The sequence below is a fragment of the Sturnus vulgaris genome, chromosome 10 (assembly GCF_052056855.1).
Source record: "Sturnus vulgaris isolate bStuVul1 chromosome 10, bStuVul1.hap1, whole genome shotgun sequence".
NCBI lineage: Eukaryota > Metazoa > Chordata > Aves > Passeriformes > Sturnidae > Sturnus > Sturnus vulgaris.
Genome location: NC_142252.1, coordinates 15,810,750 through 15,828,549, shown reverse-complemented (window position 1 = coordinate 15,828,549; position 17,800 = coordinate 15,810,750). Strand labels below are relative to the sequence as shown.

The window sequence follows — 17,800 nt, the reverse complement described above, 5'->3', positions numbered from 1 at the left end:
TTCAAGCTTCAAAACCTTTATTAAAGCAGCCAGCAGGTAATCCAGAACCCCACAAGAGAAGCTGAGTGTTCAAGCTTCAAAAATACTTTATTCGAGCAAACAACAAGTAATCCAGAAAGAGTTTAGCACCCCACGGCAGTCAGATGCCAGCACTAAGCAAGGCATCTCAACATCCCAGTAGTCACGGCCGTGCTGCCTAGCCAGGAGACAAGCTTTGTCTTTTGTCTCTCTCTGCTGGCTATAAAGCACAAGATTAAGTCTGACATCAAGATGCATGCAAACACACAGTGAGGACACCGAGACAGCAGCTCTTAGATGCCATCCAGAGAAATGTCACTAGGGAACACTAACACAGACAGGGCTGTAGGAAGTTAAGAGAGTTAACAAAGAACAAGTTGCACAAGCCTGGGCATCAGGTTTCTAGAGACCGATGAAAATCCCAGCCCTCCAAGCTGGTGAGCACTGAGCTCAGTAACTAGGCTGGGGGCCAGTTCCTGCCCATTCCTTGTGGAGCTACAGCTCCAGTGTTCTTTCCCTCAAGGACTACTGCTGGGGCTCAGGTCACTAGCTCAAGTTAGGTTTAAATCAAACTGCAGAGTTTAGGTTAAAATGAAGCTGCACATTAGGTTTAAATGCCAAATCAAACTGCAAAGTACAGGGCTGGCAACAGCCACTGGGAACAGGCAGCACAGTTTAGCTGGTGTCACACATCAGCAGTGCTCAGCTTCAGGTCACACAGCAGAGGGGCACCATTAGAAAGCTGCCACTGATTTTTCTCCCTCCATGCAACACCCAAGGGGGCAAGACTGCAATTTCCAGCCAGAACTGGAGCCTGAGCAGCCCATGCACACACACCAGCACCCTCCCAGTGCCACAGCAGGCCAGCCTCTCAAAGTGTTACATGCACCCATCCAGAGCAGTGACTAGAGTCCTCTGGACAGCTGTCAGCCCCAAGCCCTACATTCACCTTTAAATCCTCAGGTCTTTGTAACTGATTTGAAGGAAGTTTACTACACCACAGAACACACAGTCTAACTAGGCTAGTTTCTACTAAACACTCAAGCACCACTCCTGTGACTGGAGGCAGGAAGCCAATTCAAGACAGCACAGCTATGTGAAACAATTCAGCCTATGGAGAAGGAAGAGTCTAAGGATGCACAATAACAGACTGAAGTTTGTATCTGCATCACCACAGGAGAGTGAAAAAATAGGACTGCAGGAAATTAATCCATGTTAGATACTAACCATCAAGCTTCGCAGATGACATTGCGTGATAAGCATAGAACAATTATGGGAAACACTGTCCCCGATAATTACGTACACCCATAGTGCAACATATGGAGGTCACTGCCTCCGATATAACACTGTGGTAGGCAAAAACTACCTTGTTCTTTACACATTATGGGAGACACTGCCCCCGATAATGTCAGTTAGGTTTCATGATACATAAGGTACTGGAAGTTTGCAGGAAGCTGCCATTTAAAAATCGTGCCAATGCCTAATCTGAGGTACAGGGAGTTTGTGTGTGTTGCCACAGGTGGAACTAGGGCTACACAGCAAGGCCCTCTGCTGGGACCAGGGCCAGGAAGGAAGCTGTGCTCCCTGTGAGAGCAAACGGCATCCAGAAAGGGGAGCAGGAAGAAGTCTGAAGCCCACAGAGGGGCACAGATCCTGCAAGGAAGACAAATTTCTAGTATTGGAATTACCACCCAGGTTTTCAGCATTTCAAGGATTACTTTGGAGCACAACCTGGAGACTCTTCCAGGTTTGCACCTCAAATTTCTTCCAGAAGGGTGTTTTTGCCACAGAAAGCTTAATTGCTAGTTTTCCAAAACTTTTTGAGGGGCTTGTTTTGATTACTTTAAATGCAAAGTTCCAGTATCATGTTTGATTGTAATAGCAGATGCTGCTTTATTCAAAAACGACAGTATAACTGTCATAATTATGGAAGGCACTGCTTCCGATAATTATCTTCTATAAAAAAACACACCATTTATAGTGAACACTGTCACTGATAAATAAATAAAGAAATAAATATCTCAGTGCCAAACAAGAGCCAACCTGCAAAATGACATCAGTCAAACAGGGTTTGGCCAGCAAGAGACTCAATTTCACACAAGGCCCCTGAGCAGCAAGGTCTGAAGTGCCAGTCTAAAGCCATTTCTCAATGCTGCAGGACTCGCTGAGGTGCCAGCCAAGGATCTCAAGGGGACATTGGATAATCTTTGAGTCATTTTCCCTGGGTATTGATACCTGCCTTGGCAGAAGCAAGCCTGCAAGATGTCACTGGGACCCTGCTGTGGAGTAAAGGCAGGCCAGGCACTTCAGAGCTTGCTGATAATCCAGCACTTGTGGGCTATTACTACATTGTTTAATTTTTGAACTGCAGCTCTCTGCAGATTCCTGCCAGAGAAGGGATCCTCATTACAAGTCTTCAGAGGAATCCATTCCCTGTTTTGTTACTAGGTTTAGGTGGCCAACAATTAAAAGCCTGAATAGATGAGGTACCTTCCCACTCAAGGTACCAGTTCAGGAAACACCTGAGCTCTTAGTTTTTAAGCACACTGGAGGCAGGAAATCCCATAAGCAGCTGTTCATTACCGGTTTGGACAGTGGTTAGGTGGGAGCCTGGTCAGAGGAGACTTCATGGTAATCTTAGTACTGCTTTAAAACTGCCTCCTGTGAATTTGTCAAGGTGAGATTTAAATTTTATGCTCAACTTTGGTCAAAAACGTTTTTTTGCCAGAATATCTACAGGAAAGTAATGGCATGTTAGGGAGTGGGTTTCACTTAGGTTTCAGGGAGTTTTGGTTAGGTTTCACAATATATAAGGTACTGGAAATCTGCAAGAAGCTGCCATTTAAAAATCATGCCAATGCCTAATCTGAGGTACAGGGAGTTTGTGTGTGTTGCTACAGGTGGAACTAGATCTACACAGCAAGGCCCTCTGCTGGGGCTGGGGCCAGGAAGGAAGCTGTGCTCCCTGTGAGAGCACACAGCTGACCTGTACCTTAGACGGGTAATCCAGGTGTTTGCTGTGTCTAGATTTCGTTGTCTGTATTCCAGATATCGCCCACTAAAGCATTGGCAGCCCCTTTAATGGTCCAGGTTGCCAAGGCCAGCTGCTCTTTCAGCTCGTCCACATCCACACTGTTCTCGTTGTCTTTCAGCTGCTTCAGGTTCTCCAGCAGACTCTGCAGGGTGTGGCTGCCTTTGCCAAAGAAGATGTGGCGGAAGGGAGCATCTTTTGGTGAGAGGAATGGGGAGAGGAAGTCGTATTCCACCTGAGTAGAGATGCAAATTCAGGGTTATACTCTCACCTCCCAAGTTTTTCTTTCCTTATCTGCCCCAACACAAGCTGCCAACCTCTGATCCCCACTCAGCCCTTTCTCACAGCAGCTCTGCAATGGCCAGACCCTCTCTTGTGAGCAAGCCATCATGTTGCCACTAAGCAAGTGGAAGAGACGCCAGTCTACACAGTGCCCATGGCCCCTAAGGGAAAGGCTCATCCCAGCTAGTACTCCCTTCCTTTGTGAAGGAAGAAAAACCAGTTGAAGATACCCACCTTCATCATCCTGTCATTCAGGGCTCTGCGGACAATCCTGTTTTCCCTGTCACTGTTTGCAATGTCTCTTCTCAGTGTATCTGCAGCTCGCTGGAAGTCTCCACGGGCAAAATACAGCCAGTTCAAGGTCAGCCCCAGTGCCTGCAAGGGAGGAGCTGTTAGCAAACCTGATTTTCTTCTTTTGCTGCTCTCTACCAAAAGAAAGTAGGTTTTTTTTTTTTGTTTTTTTTTGGCAGTTTAGCCAAGTAGCAGAACAAGTTCCTGGTAGGCTCTTCTGAGGTCACTCCCTACCCACAGTTTCTTGTAGATTTTCAGCCGAGGTGCAAATGAGATGCAAAGCTGCACTATGCTGTGAATGATAACCAGAGAAGAAACTGTTCACATCCACTTCCTCAAGAGCTCATGACATCTAGATCAGCAAAATGTCTGCCACAACTACTCTGCCTGCACTGCTCCATAAGGAACCTCAATTCTGGTCACATTTCACTACCCTTTTATGTCTAAAGGGGAAAGGTGTCCATCCTGCTGTATGTACAGGAACAGGGTTTTATTAGTGACCCCCCATAATCATCAGAGATTTGGTGAACTCAAGAGTCCTTCTAACCTTCACATTGGAATCAAAATGCAAAAGCTTCTCCTGGAATGACAGCAATTCTTCACTGTATCTATCAAAGTCCAGGAAGAGCTCATGGTCATGGGTCAGCCTGAGAGCTATTTGTCCGGCAACTTCTGCAGCAGTACGCATAAGAGGATACAACTTGTCAGTCTTCTCTTTCAGGTTAGCCAAAGTGTCCTCAGTAGTGCCCAAAAAGGAATAGTCATCATCTTCCTGCAAGAAAGAAGGTACTGAAGTTAGATAAGAATGCTTTTCCAGTCAGACTTTTTTCATCCCCCACCAAAAGTTACTTGTTACTTCCAGAACATCCCATCTCCCCGTGCTGCTAAGGAGCAGAGACTCAAGTGGCAAAACTCCAAAGCACTGGGAAGCGAATGGAACTCTTGTATCTCATCCCTGACAGCTTCCACTGACCAGCAGGATGTTCTGCTTGCTATTTAGACCTGAAGACATACAGACCTTTATCCCCTCAGACTTCACTGCAGAACTGCAGGTGGGCAAATCTCACCACCTGGTCTGCTGTGTGCTTGCAGCACCCTCTAACCCTTCCTGTCAGGACAGCTCAAGTGTTTTTGTCAAACAAGTCTGCCACTAACAAACCCTAAGCATTCCTAAAAGAGGGAGCTGCTATCACTAAGGCTCCAAGCTGCACAGCTGCAGTAAGAAGGCAGGCTGCTGGGCTGATGTTATCCCCAATCTGTAGCAGCAGACTGGAACAGTTTGAGGTAATTACTTGCTCTGGGCAATGATATCACTTCCACAATGCCCTCTGCTTGCTGACCAGCAGGCTCTAGGAACAGTCTTTCACTGATGCAGCAACAGCTTGACATCTTTCTATTGTTTTTAACTTCTGATTCATTGACATCTGAGCCTCCAGAAAAGCAAATGACCCCTCTCCCCAAAAACCTGCAAGTATATTCAGTATTTTGGAACAGAGACTGTAGGCCAGCCTTGTCCCAGAAGCAGTCTTGACAGCAAGTACTGCCACAGCCACCAGGTCAGAGGCTGCACCTCCACCCTCTGAGAGGCTCTTGCAAGGACACTGAGCTTGGACAGCACCTTTTGCTCTGCCATCCTGAAGAGCAGATGTCGTTAAAGCACGCTGCATGGAATGAGCACACAAGGCAAGCAGGCATTACTTACATCATAGAAACCAAAGGAAACCACTGGGATTCCCGAGTAGGCCAGAAAAGGGAACGCTGCATTATCCAGATCAAGGGGAACACTGCAGAAGATAAGCACTGAGTAGTTACCAACTGGTTTGGGCACCCCAGGAGAAAAGCTACAAGCTCTACAATTGAAGCTCTGAGCCAACAGAACTCTCAACAAGACTGAAGGAGTCCCAACCAAATCCCTGGTCCTACTTGTCCATTCCCTGCAACTGGACTTGGTACAAGGCTGTTCCTGTCCTGCAGGAAAGTGCCTGGGCTGCCTCAGCCAGCTTGGGGCAGCACAGCTAGTGCTGCACTGTTCACACTTGCCTGGCCCCACATCAGAAGGCAGAGCCCACCCCAGACAGCAGTATGACACTCCAGAAGAATCCATATTGCTTGCTCCTTTATGAAGGAGCTCTGCTTTCCCAAAGAGATGGATGACAATACTTACACTCTCTTTATCCAGTCATTGCCAACTCTGCTATACAGGTTTCCTGAATCCTTCGTGGGGTCCTTTACCTGCACAGAGATGACAGTCACTGCACTTGTTCTGACCTCTGCTTGGGCTTCCAGGTCCATCTTGGAACTTACACTGTTGTGCAGAAGAGTCAGGTGCACTCCCCTGACCTTTCTCCACACTGGCACATCTGCCACTGAACTGTGGCATTTGCTGATTTTATATTTTGCATGTGTGAACTGCAATTTCTAGAGCCCAGCTGATTTCAAACAAGGCCCCTTCAGAATATCCCAGGTTTTTCTTCTAAATGGGTCTTTCTCCTCAGAAGGTGTCAAGTGGGCAAAGTGACCCCAAACAGCCCTGTCTGCTTTCAGTTCCTCCTTAAAACCACAGTCACCTTCATCAGACCAAGCCCTTCAACTCACCCTCTTCATAACTGTCTCCAGCAAAGAGTACAGCAACGGGCTAGCAGAAATCTTCACGTTTCTGGAGCCTGCAAAAAATGAAAGGGTATTTGACATACTGGCACAATCAGCCACTACTGCTAGAGCTGCCCACCCCTGATCTACAGCTACAGTTGCCAAAGGACCTTCAACAGACACAGGAGAGTCTACAGGGACTTAGCAGAGCTGACTCCTCATGGCTAAGGCTGTATCAGCCTCCCAGCTTCAATGACAGCAGGAAAATAAAGTCATGCCAGTCTTCAGCCAAACACCCACCAGCCACCTCTGGCACAGCCCCCATTCCTAGAGGTTATGGGATGTCTGTTCAAGCTATTCTAGTCCCATCCAATTTCAAAAAACTCAAAGAGTAGCAGGTTACCCAGGACTGCAGTATCCAAGTTGATGTAAGTGAAGGCTTTGGCATGCAGCGTGGTAGAGTACCCCTAGAACAAAACAAGTATTTTAATAATGAGTAGTAGCAGTTCAACACCATGAATGTTTAATCCACAGGAACAACTGCACAGCCATCCTGCAGAATTCTATTAAATAATCAATACCTCCAACCACTCGGTAGCACCCACAGCTCCGTACTCTCCTGCACTCCAGCTAGCAAAGATAATGCTGCGCCGTGGTTTGTAGTCATCTGTAAAGAGAGAGAGACTGAGATGTCTGCCCTTCCCCCATGGAGACACAGATTAGCACTGCGGGCCTGGAATGATGAATTGCCCGTTCCTCAGACAGCACTGCTGCAGAGAAATGTGTGCACTGCTTGGACACAGCACACTGCCCCCACATGCTGCAGAACTGTGCATGAGAACAATACTGTCTGCATTTCCACTCTGTTTTGTTTAGCCGCCTGAGCCCAAAATCAACCCTGGAGACAACTGCTCACATTAATTGCCACCATGCAGTCCCCACTGCTCCAGCTGCTTCAGAGTTCTCCTACCTGAGGCCTGGCTGTCCAACAGCTCAAGTTTAAGGTTTGCATCCTGTGTTATCCAAGGACACTCTTGTATTTGAGCCAGACCAGATATAGGCAGACAGTCCCTTGGAAGTGAATGCTCATTGCAGAAAAGTTGTATTGGACAAATAACAGCTTCTCAGGAAGTTCTGTCAGATTCTCTACACCTTCTAAAGGCCTGCTTTGCAACTGGGCTCTCCAGCGTTAACACACAGAGAGCTAGACCTGCATCACCTCCCACCCTTGTGCTTTTGTTCACAAATATTCACCATTTTTCACCATGTCCGAGATGACACGGGCAAGTTCCAACAAGATGGCAGTGCCAACACCGGCCTTGGCTGCTCCTGGCCCCCAGGAGTCTCTCTGGGCTCCGAGCACAACATACCGATCTGTAAAGGAGACAAGATCAAGACCTCAGCTGCAAGCTTCACGTTGCAAATACCATTTATGAGAAGGGCAGCTTTCAGCTTCTGTACTAGGAAGAGAGTCTGCTGTCTGATCCCTGAATCTGGCACACTGAGTGCTTTCATTTAGCCTTTCCCTGACAGCACGGTTCAGATTTCTCTTTAATCCTCAGGAGAAGGAAGGAAGGGGGAGGCCATGGTTCTGCTGAAAAAGAACTGTGACCCATTCCAGTGACCACAGAAGAGGGGGGGGGGTCCTCTCAAGACTGAGCCACAATGCAGCTGCTGTTACCTGGTTCTTCAAATCCCTTGATAACACCAAAGATGTTCAGAATCTTCCTATCCACCATAACGTTGTTCACAGTCAGTTTCACTGTCATGTTTCTGTTTACTGTCACCTTACATCCCATGACACTAGTCCAGTCCTGAAGGCATTTGTCTCCATCCATTTTTCTGAGAGAAAAAAGAGGATTCTTTGAACTCATTATCCAGCTCTGACCTCGTTTAATTATTGTGTGAAAAATGCACATCTGCAACTGCAGGTGCAGCCTTGTTCAGGGCCTGCCTAGGAGAGAATTCGCAGTTCTGTACCACTAATTATGCAAGAAGGGATAGAATGCAGAGGCCAAGAGGAACCCAGCACTACATTAAGTTCAAACTTTAAGACATGAGACATGGAGACAAGTGACTCTTCTCCAGCCAGTTCTGGAACACACTCCCTGCCACACACAGCAGAGAGCAGCAGAGAGCTCTCAGTCTCACAGCACCTCACACCATCCTCACTCCTGCAAGAGGCCACAGCACCTCAGTCTGCAAGACAGGAGAAACACTTACCCGAACAGTTTGGCTGCTGCTGCTCTAGAGATAGTTTGAACAGGAATGTGAGGTAGTCCAGAAGATTCCAATGGTGGGAACTGGGTGTGATTGAAAGAAGGGAAGCCTGGGGTGAAAGGGTCTCCAGTTCCAAGGTGGGCCTGTGAAAAGCAAGAGAAGTCCTCAAGTCTCACCAGAGTCCAACAGTTTTCATCTACACAAGGGCACTGCTGAGCCAGAGGCCTGCAGGACTGCTCCAGGCTGCAGCCCACAGCCAGAGAGGTTCTTGAGAACAAACAGGAGAACCAGTTACATACTCACATGTCCAAAGGGGACAAACGAATCTGTCTTCTTGTTATTTGAGGGATCCGGGAACATCAGGGCACCAACTGCTCCTTCCTTTCTGGCATTTGCAACCTGCAGCAAAGAGAAACATCAACTGCACATCTGCACTGCAAGCAAGGGGAATCCAGGCAAGAACATGGAGTGGTGGTGTGAAGGGTTGTGCTTCTCAGTGCCCAGCTCCACAACAGATTTTAACAGCTACCTGACAGATAGACAAGGCAGCTGAATCCTAGCAGCTCAGCTCTACTCAGGCAGTTAGGACACGCTGCAGTGTCTCAGTCTCTGATTCTTTCAGCTCATATTTGCTCCTTGGAGCAGCTTAAAATTTAATATTATGTAATTTTGATTATGTTCCATCTGTTTTCTCAAGATGAGGTTAGTCTCAAGACAAGGAGCGACTGGAGGTTCATCTTCCCGTGGAAAATGGTGCCAGAGTGAACTAGCCAGGTCCCTGTTCAACACACCTACAACCCAGCTCTGGTATGTCATTGGTACTGGTCACTCTTGTAAGGTTAGATACCAGTTTAGAAAGTGGGAATGGAATTGGAGAAACAGTGACCACATTTTTTGGAAGCACTTTCTGGCACTGCCTGTGTCAGATTACAGGCTGAGTCCAACTGCATAGGGTCCTGTGCCCCAGCCCCCCAGGAGTATCCATGTGAGGGACAGCTGTGGGTCAGATATGGGACAGGCTTGCATACAGAAACACTTGGATCCTTTAAGCTGCTTGGCTGTTTGGTTCTGTTCTCTACAGAGGGAACAACACAGCACATGGCCCAGGGGAACAGTTAGCAAGGACCCAAGTGACACACTGCAGCCAAGCTTTGAAAGTATCTGTCTACAGCAGCAAGAGGTGTCCTGGAGGCAAGACTGTCGTGCTTCTAGCAGCCTTATGGATGTATCTAGTGATATGAGCCAGCTCTGCTCCCAGGCTGCCTCCCAGCCCCACCACTCCAGAAGCCTGGTTGTTCCAGAAAACAGCCCGAGGCCAAGAAGAATGGCACCACCAACAGTAACAAGCTCTGCCCAGCCCCAGTGTCCAGACCTGCACGTGGAGCTTTAGTGCAAACAAGCAAGACCAGGCCTGCAGAACAATTCTACATACTTGAGTTCTAGAGACCTAAGAAAGACATACCTCTGTGCCTCAAAGAGTAGGAAACATAGCTTCCTGTTGCCAAGTCTAGCTAGGTTTTGGAGCAGACATTGCTTACCTTCTCAGCAAGCGTTATTTTTCCAGCTCTGAAGATGATTATAGCTCCATTCATTGGAATACCCATAATTCGTATCTGCTGAAAATCCTCTTTCTGTCCATAGTTCACATATATGGGTTTGCCCTGCAATAGAAACATTGGTTATGAATGCAGCAGTCCTGTCAGTAAGATACCTGAAACAGCCTACAGTCACTGTAACAGTGACTCCTGTTAACAGGAGGGAGCTGAAGCTCAGCACTGTAAACTGATCCAGTGCAAAATGTGTGTTGGAGCAGCACTTCTGCCAAGGCTCCTGTCTGGATTCCAGCAGGGAAGTTTAAAGTTACTCCTGCATCTTGCTGCAGTAAGAATACTATGTGGGCCCATTCCTCTCCCCACTCTGACCACCCTGCCCATCTCTCTTAACTGGGGAGGGCTTTATATACTCCATATCTTAAAGGGGCTTAGTACAGACACATTTCCAAGATCCTCCTGGAGTCACTTACAGTAACTGTGCCGTTCTTGCTGTATGCCACATATGCATCAGGACTCTCCAGCTCTTCTTGACCATCTTCTACAATGAACACTTGGTTCTTGCTACTGTTAAACATAGTGAGACAGCGTTATAGTCTTTCACACAAGAATTTAATTAGCTCAGTATTCTGAGCCAGTATTGTGACTGTACTCAGTCTGTGCTCTTAACAATTCTGATCAAGTCAATGGAGCCTGAAACGAAAACTCATTGCAGTACTTCCATGCAAAAATCTCTGGAGTTGGTCAGACACACTAATGAAGGCTGATTTCTAAGAAAAGTACCAGAAAAAAATCTGTTTCCAAGTCTCTCAGTCACCTCTTAAGAGAAGCTAAGCAAACTCATTTCCCCTGACAAAAAGGGGCAAGTAAGACACGAGAGTGTGAGCTGTGAGACAACACAATGCCTGTTGACACCTTCCTGAGCTACTGGAGGAGCCACTGCCAGGTGCGCAGCTCTGTCTGGGTGACAAGACAGAGTCACCTGTGCTACCAGTTTTAGACACAGGGATTCTGCCTTTCAAGCTGAGTTTTCACTCAAGTTTGTTTTCTCTCCACTTCCTAAGTATACTTAAGGAAAACAGCTGCCCCAGGATGCATCCAGAGTGCTGCTACTAGACCCTCTGGATTTAGAAAGCCTGAGAAGAGGCAGGAGCAGTTATTGCTTGGCTAGATTGAGGTTGACTTTGGAGAGTGGTAACTGGCTCACAATTTTCACATAATTTTAAGCAGAAATCACATGTTTGTTCAAGACTACAGTTATCCATGCTATATGGATGAGATGTGCACCTCTTCATTAACATACCTGCCTTTATCCTGCAGTCTAACGTAGTGCTCATCGTTCCACACGTCATCCAAGCGGAAGCGGGTGAACTGGTCATGAATGTAGCTGGCAGTGTTCTCATCTTCAACTTTGCCAGCTTCAAAAGAAGTCTTACCTTCTCTTTGCCTATAGGTAACAGATATATGTAGAGCTTAGGCTACAGCACCAGGCTGCACTGCAGCCTGCAAGGCCATTTAAGCCTGAATTTAAAACACACCACCCTACATCACCTATAATGCCCTTATTCTCCAAATAAGCTCAAGTTCTGCTCACAGGCTGTGCCTCTGTCAAAGCTCTAGGTAAACTTTCTAGAACTGTTACCTCATGTTGGCCTCAAGACATGGAACTGACAGTTTAGCTGACAACATGTTTCTGAGTTCAGGCCAGTATAAGATACGTGGTCCAGAAATCTCTTCTTCCTCCATTCCATCATCTGAGAAGTAAGATGCAGTAGGAGTCATCTCGCAGTTGCCACTTCCATCCAGACACCTGTTAACCCTCTGCATTCGTCCACGGTAACTCAAGTAGCCAACCAGAAACCCTGTGGACAGAACAGGTATTTCTTTGTGCTGCAGAAAAATGACTGAACCCCACCACACAGCTTCAGAGTTAAGATACATCTCTGCTCTCACCACTTTTGACGAGCTGGCTTACCCAATGACAGTCAGAAATATGTAGCCTGACATTTTGCCTGAGCTGGCATGTTTTAAGGGGCACTGTAAATCTGATCTTGCACTTGGCAGTCCCCCAGCACCACTTGGGAAGGACAGTGCTCACTTGAGGCCAATGGCATTGTTAAAACCTTAAGAGACAAGTACCAAAGGCTTTACTCATCTGTTGACCCACAACTCTACAGAAGTGTTAGGAGTTAATGGAGGGAAAACCAAAACTTCGATATGAACCAGTTTTCCCTTTAGCTAAGTCATAGTTACACTGTCAAACTCCACAATTCCTTGTGCCAATGTTGTACCATAAGTCTGAGCTAGACATACTTAGTGACAAGAGACTGTGGCCTGGATCCCAGTTGTTGAATTATCTCCCAATACAGATTCAAATTTAACAACCTTGGATTACATTCAATACCAGAGTCCACTTCATGCAGTTGCCTCCCACCCTTCCTTACCAATCAAAAGGAGGACGACAGCTGCCATGATAATGAGGCAGAGGTTCTTGCCACTCCTCCGTGGAGGAGGCATGCTGGCATGCAGGTGCTCTGGTTTCCCAATTTCCCCTCCTTCCTCCTCATCAGCAGCCAAGTTCATCTCCACATGGCTGTTTTCTCCATCCGTTTGCCGGGCAATGCTGAAGCGTGTGTACGACGTTGGCTCGCCACCGAACTGTGAGGAAAGGCAGTTGTGATGAAGAGCTGGTTACACCAGCCTACTGTCCTTGCAGCCAGCTGCACCTGTGCTCCAACCCAAACATCTGGTCCATCTGCAGCTGCTCCAGTGCAGCGAGTGTTTGGTCTGACAGTAAGTCAAACTGCATGCTTTAAACACAGTTAAGACTCAGACCCGGTCAGGGTCTCCAGGGTCTATTTAGATTCCATTTATCCTGCACAGGTTTGGAGCCACCCTGATCAGAGACTAGCCTGACGTTTGTTACCGATATGAGGCAGCCAATGGCATCAGCATTTCACACGTGATCCCATGGCTGAGGCTGATTCCAGCAGAAAGTCCTGGTTTTAATCAGCAGAGCACAGATCAGACTTGTGTACAGTTTACACTTTGATGAAGACAGAGGGAAGGGAAAGCAACCGTCCATGGCTGTGCCTTTGAGCCACATCTACTTTGATGTAAATACTGTCATCCAGCACCTGGATAATTCTTTATTAAACTGCCTTATGGCTACCCTTAAATTACACTATTACACATATGGTAGTATTACAAAGCAGCTAGGCTGAACACAGATGACCCATGGGCATTATGCTACCTCAGCTAACATGAAAGCTGAGGCTGCACCTCTCTCACCCACCAAGAACTGACACTGTTTGACAGGTTTTTACCAGTGCCCAAGCAGAGCTTCCAGTCTGGAGCCCACTTTTCTAAACAGGTGCAAGGCACAGCCCAGCCCCCCACAGAACAGCAACCCATGCACAAGGCATCTGCTCAGATTAACTCAATTCCAGGCATAGCCAGGCACTGGCTGAACCACTCAGCTTCCATTAGGGATGCTGAAATTGCCTCCAGATACGGTTGTGCTGGGTAGTAGACTGAGACTGGCTAACAGGCCAAAGGAATAGCTTTGGGAACAGCACTCTGTACTAGAGAAGCAGCTGGTAAAAAGCACCCAAGACCTGTTACAACCTCAGCAGCTCATCTACAGTTCTTAGCTCATTCTCAAACTACATGTCAGAGCTGGAAGAAGAGACCAGATGTCTGCTTGCTTGTGCAAAAGAAACCAATGTCATTTCAGACATGTCCTCACACAGAGGGACATGCCCCAGCCCCACATATCCTCCATTCTTATTCAGAGACCAAACCACCACACTCATAGTCCTAGCCTCGGGTCATTTCACAATCCAAACTCTCTAGGACCAGCAGGCTTGGCTGAACAAGTTCAGAAGTACCTCCTCCTGCACGTTTGTTTCATGAATTTCCACCCCCCAAGTAACAATAGAACACATGTTGATTGTCCCAGCAGGCATTTGAACGGCTTCCTCAGCAGCACTTCCTTCTGCAACTTTGTTCAAGGCCTGCCGCCCGTTTCTTACCAGCTCTCAGACACCCAAAACATGATAGCAGTTAGTGATAACCTCACCAGCACTGAACCACGTCCTTATCATTTGCAGCTACTTGCAGTGACATTTGGCTCACCACCCACACAGCAGCACCTAACGCTGCTTTGGATTCATCATCTTCTCCGATACTGATAAGTAGTGATATTTTTTTAATAAATATAGCTCACTACTCATCAAATAACTTTTTTACGGTTCCATCAACACAGCCACCTGTTGCACAGGATAGCTACGCTCAATTCTACAGCCCATGTATGTTCAAAGAGATAACGAACTACATGGAAAAATATAGAAAGAACATTATACAATCTCATACACAGATGTTGTTGAACCTTTCTTCTGCAGTATTGTCAGCCCACCAAGAGACAAACAGCACTGGGGTGCCATCTCTTACCAAATTAGAGATTGCTGCTCTGGCATGGTCCATTGTCTTCTGGATGAATGCAAACCAATTTCACGGCAGCCCTAGAAGTTCAGAATATAAGTCAGGTGAGGCTGTTCCCCTGCCACTACATTACACACCTGAGGTCAGTCACTGCCACTAGTGCACTGCTTGCCCATGGATTTTCTGTGCATACTTCCACGTAAGTCACTACATTAGTGAACCTACATGAACCTTGAATGCAACCTGAAAGTTCCCAAGGCCGTGATGAGCTCCAATGAACACATCAGCTCTTTCTGTTGAACTCTGGGCATACTGACAGGTATATAAACGAGGAATACAGTCTCCAATGGCTAAGTTCAACCAAGGGTGTTATTAATGGCAGGAACATCTCTGTTCAGGGAGTGCTGGCAAGAGGCATTTATTCAACTGTGACAACGGACTCTAGATATCTAAGGTTCCTGGGGTCAGTCTCAATGACAGAAGAGTCCAGCTGGAAGAGAGAAGTGGTAGAAAGCCAAAGGCAAAGCAGCACAAACTCCAACCCAACACTTCCCATATGAACATCCCTCCTAGATCGCTATATTCTCTACAACTTTGTGAAGGCAATTTTTGTTTTGAAAAGTCTCTGAAAATCGCTAAGAGTATCTCTCCAAAATAATTTCAGCAACGTTTAAAATTCTAAGTTCTCTGTAAAAAGCAAACATATCTGAAAGGTAAATTTTAACTGATTTACTTCTCCATTCTTCCTGAAAAAAGTTTGCAATTTAGTGAGTGCCTAGGCAGGTGTTGAGGTTGAGAGCAAGCAACCTGAGTATGCCCTCAAGCAGCGCTGCTAAGAAGTGGCTCTGGTCTTCAGGTTCAGATTAGCTCTACACCTGGGAGCTCTGCAAGGTTTTATTTGGAGACCAAAGGTTAACAGTGGCCATTGCTTATTTCACCTTTTATTTAGGGCAAGAACACATGGAGATGAAACCCGACAGATTTGAGAAGCCTTTCCCAAGTGACAAGCCGAGGCCGCAGGCTCCCGCCAGAGCACGAGCGGGCCATGTGGATGAGCATGTGGAGGCTCTGCTGAAAGGAAACCCGGCAAGACACAGGGAGGCACAAAGGGCCCGCTGGGGCATCGCACTGGCAACTGGCCGGGTGCTCGATGCCTCCCCGAGCCACTCCAGCCAGGCTCCAGTCTTTCAGAAATAAGCCAAAAAGAACAAAAAGACAGAAAAGCGAGCACGTTTGAGCAGCCGCCCCGCGGGGCTGGGCGGTATTGCAAACAGGCCCGGCTGCGGAGGGGCAGATAAGCGGCACAGGCGATACAGCACCGACCGGGGACACGTCTGCCCCGTGCCCGCCGTGAGAGACCGCGGTGCAGGACAAGGTCGAGCGGGGCAGGACAAGGTCAAGCGGGGCAATGCCGCAGCATGCGGAGCTGCCCTGGGCCGCCGCCAGGGCCCTGCGCCTGCAGCCGCTCTGCGCAGCCTCCCTCCCTCCCGGCCGTCCCTCCCCGCTCCCAGCCTTCCGCTCCCGGCCCGCTCGCTCACCCGTAGCAGCTCCTCTTCTAACACGGAACTCAGTAAAACCTCTGATTCCTGCTGGCAGAGCCGAGCCTGCCCTGCCCCGCCTCCTGACGGCACCGCCCGCAGCACAGCACGTACCCGCCGCTGATTTGCTGCCGCTGCTGCGGATTGGCAGCTGCTACCTGGCCTCGCTGCGCAGAATTAAAGTAAGGCGGCACAGAATCGAGAGAGAGACCTTCAACGTGATCCGGTCCACTCATCAACCCAGCGCCAGATCCGAGCACCTCCAGGGATCATGACTCTATTACCTCTCTAGGAAACGTATTCCAGTGCCTGATTACCCGAACAGTGAAAAACAGCTTTCTAATACCTAATCTGAATCTCTCATCTCAGCTAAAGGCCATTTCTTCTAATCCTCTCACTGGTAGAAGAGATTGGTCCCCTCCTAACTACGACCTACTTCCATTATAAAGAATGAAGCTGCATGCTTTAGAAATTGCTTTTAGGTGCTCATGGTACGATGGAAGAGCTACTTACCAAGTGGCATGTGTTTCACTGAGTGCACACCAAGTCCCACCTTCTCCACAGGAAGGGCTGGAAGTGGGGCAAGGACATGAGGTGAACAACTCTTTGTGGTAAGGCATGCTTGTACCGCAGTAAAAGACAGAGTGGGTCACAGATTCAACATTCCCACCCTCTCAGCATTTTGAGGGATGAGGGCAGGAAAAATATTTCCCTCTCTGGGTGGTACAAACCAGACATAGGATTTGCTGTGGCTTGGGAAGTTCTCAGCATCCTCAAGTCCCAGCAAGTCACACATGCTCAGGGCTGCCTCTTTAGATCTGAACAGGCAGATATGCCCAAGGTGCCTTTCCTTCGTGTTGGGCTGCACAGATTGCTATTTTATTTATACAATGGGAAGTGTAGCAGGTACTATGTCTTCCAGCTCCTAAACACGAGAAGTATGGACAGCCCACATCAGGACACAGGCTGCCTGTGGCCCACTGTGAGAGAAGATCACTGCTTCTAGCCTCAGTCCTTCAGCTCAGGGCATCCCTCAAAAGCATGTCACAACTAGGGAACACTTCAAGGTTCGTGTGTGCGTGTGTTCTGCAGTACTGTGCTCATTAGAAAAATAAATCAGTAGGCCCGGATTATTGCCTCTCCCAGGAAAGAAGGATGAAAGCAGAAAGTTTGTAGTTCGGCAGAACACATGATTGCAAAGAGGATTATGTTCGGTGGAAAGCAATACATTCCTGCGCTGATAAAAGGGGGATTAACTAGACCCGAAATTCAGCACGGACGTCTGGAGACAAGTCTGTAAAGTGTCTCTCAGGCAAGATGTGCTGGTGGACCTGCCAGTTCTGTTTACCAGAGGAGGTCTGAGCCAGCCTCCAGTGCCCAGGCTCTCTCTTCTCCAGATTCATCCCTCTCCAGCTGTGGTGATGCCAGTCATGAGACGGAAAACTATTGTCACTTGGCGTGTGACTCACCCGTGGGACATGGCACTGGCTGGTGCCTTGGTGGAAGCCCAAGGTGTAAGAGGGTTCAGAAAGAGTTTAGATGAGTCCTGCAGGCTGGATGCTCTGATCGTTCCTCACTACGACAGCCTGGATGCAGCCTGCTGCTCAGGAAAGTGTAACCCGGGGAAAGAAGTTGCAGCTCTGCCCTGTTTTTTATGTTCTTCCTGGGCTCCCCCCACCAAGCCCTCACCTTCTTTACCTGTGCACACCGTGCCAGGCGCAGGGCAGCGATTCCAACCGAGGTCCCGCCAGAGGAGGGACACCTGCAGGAGAGCTCAGGTTCTGGACGTTCCCTGGAGCAATGCCGCAATGCGAGCAAAGAAAGCGGCGATGGGATTT

The 17,800-nt window shown here is 48.0% G+C and overlaps 1 protein-coding gene across 1 annotated transcript; it reads right to left on the bottom strand.

The window, feature by feature from the left end:
• Window positions 1-16,073, bottom strand: TFRC (transferrin receptor). The gene is made up of 19 exons (XM_014871665.2): window positions 15,963-16,073; window positions 14,434-14,504; window positions 12,426-12,639; window positions 11,624-11,843; window positions 11,285-11,428; window positions 10,455-10,548; window positions 9,970-10,092; window positions 8,735-8,830; window positions 8,435-8,574; window positions 7,893-8,053; window positions 7,466-7,585; window positions 6,793-6,878; window positions 6,615-6,678; window positions 6,218-6,285; window positions 5,787-5,854; window positions 5,325-5,406; window positions 4,170-4,394; window positions 3,566-3,706; window positions 1-3,284 (listed from the first exon to the last, which is right to left on the bottom strand). The coding sequence occupies exons 2-19, from the start codon at window positions 14,464-14,466 to the stop codon at window positions 3,042-3,044; spliced, it is 2,322 nt and encodes a 773-aa protein (XP_014727151.2). The 5' UTR covers window positions 14,467-14,504; window positions 15,963-16,073; the 3' UTR covers window positions 1-3,041.
• Between the last annotated feature and the right edge of the window lie 1,727 nt (window positions 16,074-17,800).

Excerpts from the sequence above, each read along its gene's own strand:
- TFRC (XM_014871665.2), bottom strand. The coding sequence starts at position 14,466 with ATGGACCATGCCAGAGCAGCAATCTCTAATTTG. Across the intron at positions 8,575-8,734 it reads CGTTTGTCCCCTTTGGACAT|GCCCACCTTGGAACTGGAGA; the intron begins GTGAGTATGTAA and ends TGCTTTTCACAG. Across the intron at positions 6,679-6,792 it reads GTGCTACCGAGTGGTTGGAG|GGGTACTCTACCACGCTGCA; the intron begins GTATTGATTATT and ends GTTTTGTTCTAG.